The following is a 4015-nucleotide window of genomic DNA, read 5'->3' on the forward strand; positions in this document are numbered from 1 at the left end:
CCATTTATCTGTTTACTACAGTCTGTTGGATTCATGTTCATGGAATAGTACACCCAAAACATGATTAGCCTTCATTTTCTACTCACCCCCATGCTGAACAACACTCTGGAGTACTTTTTTGATATCTCAAATGCATTTTCTGGTGAGTAGAAAATGAAGGCTAATCATGTTTTGGGTGTACTATTCCTTTAATGTAAGCCAGAAAATAAGATGATTAGATATTATGCCCTTGAAATAAGAGACTTCAGTTGTTTTTTCTTATTTTAAATGTTAATGGTCTTATTACATTGGCAAAGTGTCTGCTCAATATAAGAAAAAAATCCACTTATTTTAAGAAATAATTACTAAGTTTTTGCAGTGTGTGTCTCTGAATGTGAGCATTGACGACTGAAAGACATCTTCTGCCTCCATTTATCTGTTTACTACAGTCTGTTGAATTCATGTTAATGTGGATTTAAAGACATTTCAATGAGTGGAAAAAATTGCAGGGGGAAATAAAAAAAAAAGTCTAATCAACCAAAACTTTCGCGACCCCCATGCAGAACCTCCGTGGACCCCCTAGGGGTCGCTGACCCCCTGTTGAAGACCTCCGGTCTAAACAAACCTGTATGGGTCCATCTTTTGTTTTATCCAAAGGCTGCCGTTATTTGTTCTTTAAATGAACATATTTTAATCAGTTTGCCATCGGTCTTGTGCAACAGGAGTGAAAGAGCTGCACAACACATCAAATAACATTTATGTTGGCATCATCAAATAATTAAATATTGCAGAATAAGGTTTATCAGATGCATATAAGTCCATGGGTTCTCTTTCTCTGTATGGTCGATATATTCGACCCATTTAATTGACTCTTGACTGCTCTAAATAACAATATCTGATCCTTATTAGCAGCATGGATGCTAAAGCTCACACATGATATAGGATTTAGGTAGGCTTCTGCAGGTTAATTAATGTACATTTAGCTATTATATTAAATTAGCAAGTATCACAACCAAACACTTTCCTAATACGTTGCAACCCTAGTGACTGATATTTGGTTAAAAACTTGCTAACATTTAGTGGCTACTTTATTTTCGCATATTCTTTTAGGTGTATTTTTATTTATTTTTTCTGTGGAAGAAACATGAAATTAAATATATTCTACTTTTTGGTTGCGGATAAACTTGATGAATGTATCTTTTGTTTCTCACCAGGCGCAGTAAACGTCTCCTTGGAGCAGCTGTCGCTTCAGAAAGGCGGTACACAGACACAGAGCTGCTTTCTCATCTCCCTCCGACTCCAGATTGCAGATCATCTCCAGAGCATCTTTGCAGTCGATCGGTAAAATCTATTAAACATACACCAATAATATCAGTCAGTGAAACATATGAGGCCATTTTGACTCCTTTTCTTTAGTTATAAAGAGTCTCAGAAGTGAGAAAAGATAAGAGATGCTGAATTAGATTGACTACAGATCAGATTTGGACAACTTTTCAAAGATTGACTCAGATCAGCAAGTCCAGAACAGTAAAATATATTTTTCTTTCTTTTCATTAAAAATGCATCCAAACTTGGACCGAAGCCAACTTAAATATAGGGCTGCAACTAACAATTATTTTGCAAATCAATTAATATGTTGATTATTCTTTCGATTCATCAATCCATAATCAGATAGCAAAAAGGTTCCTTAAAAACGCTTTTTAAAAGGTAAACCAAGTGAAAATAAAGTTTTTCCACTTCAGGAAGGCTGAAGAGCATATTGACAGAGGAAAATTATTTTTTATCTTAAATGAAAAATGTTTACAAATGATTTCTTTAAAATATTGGTATAATTGGTGCTCAAGGATTAATCCGATTAACTGTTTCAGCCCTTCTATACAATGGGAAACCTGCTCTACATTTCTTTGTCATCTGATTGACTTTCTAGCTAAATCTAGCTTTAGTTTATATTCTATAGAATAATTTGCCGCCAAATTAATATGAAGAGCATAGGCGGTTTTAGACAGGGGCCAACAGGGGCCGGTGCCCCTGTAGAACCGGCCCTGGCCCCCGTTATGGCCCCTGTGCCGAACCGAATGCGATGACACGGAAACTGGAACTAATATGCCACAACGTTTCACGCGGAATCTTTAGTGCGGTGCGTGCTCACATAGGATTTTCTCAACGAGAAAAAGAAAGAAGAAGAATAGCATTTACAGACGAGTGGGACGACTAACGGAAAATAATGTAAAGAGACGGAGGTAAGCTAGAAATATGATTGTTTCTTGATGCGCTGTTTGGCTCATCTTTGAGTGCTACTGTCGTTTTTACTGCAACGAAACCTGCCGTCATTGTTTTGCCTAATGCAGTCCATACGGGTTAGGAACTGATTTCATATTTTCTTTCATGGTATTACTTTACCAATATATTTGCCAATATTGAGGATCTGGGACCTGAACTCCATCAGTCCAGGTGACTTTTAGAAAGAAAACTAAAGAGTCACGAGATCGGAAACCCTTCTAATACAGTGGAGTTGATCCGTTTCATTGAGCCATACAAAGACGTATTCTGCGAGTTTTTTAGTTTGCTGTTGCACTCCCAGTGAGTTCTGCCACCTGTGAGAGGAGCTTTTCCAAACTAAAATTAGTGAAAACCTACCTCAGGTCCACTATTACTGATGAACGTCTCAGCAGTTGCTAAGCATTGAATCCAGAAGGGCAAAGGCTTTGGATCTTGATGCATTTATGGACTATTTTGCACAAAACCACAAACGCAGAATACTTTTATTGTAATGTTGCAGGATTTAGTATTGCCAGCGCTCGAGCATGAGAGATTACTGAAATAAAAATTTGACAGTCTCCTAAATGTTAGTGTACAGGTTTGTGAAGGTTTATTGTTCTCATGTGTTGTATGTGAAATATTTTGAATAGAAATTTTTGTTTCATTGGTAAACAAAAAAGTTGTTTAAAAAAAGATCGTCATTTTTTTCCCATTCTTCTTTCTGTGCCCCTGTTAAAAAAACAATGGCCCCGCCTTGGCCCCCCTGGAAATATTTTCCCAGAACCGCCCCTGATGGAGAGCGTCTCTTTTCAGTGTTCCTCACCTTCCCACTAATATAAAGATGGTTTGAGCGGCTCAAAATGAATCTATATGCTTTTCTTTTTTTATTTTTCTTCAAAAGTTGAAGTTTTTAAAACTAAATCCTTCACAATGCTCTGGGAAGACTTCAGCCAAGAAACTAACTTATAATACAACTTTTCACGCAAAGCATGTGGAGGTAGAGAAAAAGAAATCTTCTGCCATCCTCCCCGACCCAGTTACTGTTTTTACGCGACGACAGTGATGCATTTCAGCCACGGGACCCCAGCTCTGTCCACCTCCGTCAGGCAAGACGCTTTAACTGCATTGCCTACTGAGGATGGTCATCAGGTGAGTGACTAAACAGCATTTATCCCTCTGAACAGGGCAGCAAAGTTCACCTCAAACGCCTGAACTTTATATCAAATTAAACAGATTACAGCCTGTAGTTAAGGGCAGGTGTGAACTTAGGGGGACAGAAAGATTTCCCTAAACAGATTAACTTGGTTTTAGCGAAGGCTGAAACTTTTAATCGGATTGATAGCTTATTTAAATAATCGGCCGCTAACTTGGTAATTGAATCAAATGGTTAACCAGAGGATACAGGCTGAAAGACAAACTCTTTACTGAAAGAAAAACCCAGTAATTAAGCAAAAACGGTACAAAAGTAGGTTAAATCTTCTTGGTCTATAAATATAATGATCAGTTACAAAGCTTATGCTAACAGTAAAATCTCCCATGAAGCGATTTCAGCTACCTGATCTTTAATACGTAATCCCGAAAAGTATCCAATAAACCAATCAATTGCCAGGAAATCTGCTTTTAAGTGTAAACAAACTTTGTCGCATTAAAGGTAGAAAAAGTACCGTAAATTCCGGACTACACTGCAAAAACGATCTGAAATTAAGTAAAAATTTCTTAAATCAAGTGTATTTACCCTTAATTTGAGCAGGTAAATAAGATAGTTTGCCAATGGAAT

General features: G+C 37.3%; 1 protein-coding gene across 1 annotated transcript in view; it reads right to left on the reverse strand.

The window, feature by feature from the left end:
* Nucleotides 1-4015, reverse strand: part of znf292 (zinc finger protein 292) — a 22414-nt gene that overhangs the window by 9031 nt on the left and 9368 nt on the right. Inside the window, exon 6 of the mRNA XM_015385174.1 lies at nt 1191-1327. Coding sequence (XP_015240660.1) covers nt 1191-1327 — 137 coding nt within the window. The remainder of the gene's footprint in view (nt 1-1190; nt 1328-4015) is intronic.

Source organism: Cyprinodon variegatus, unplaced genomic scaffold (assembly GCF_000732505.1).
Source record: "Cyprinodon variegatus isolate N-32 unplaced genomic scaffold, C_variegatus-1.0 Scaffold332, whole genome shotgun sequence".
NCBI classification, from domain to species: Eukaryota; Metazoa; Chordata; class Actinopteri; order Cyprinodontiformes; family Cyprinodontidae; genus Cyprinodon; species Cyprinodon variegatus.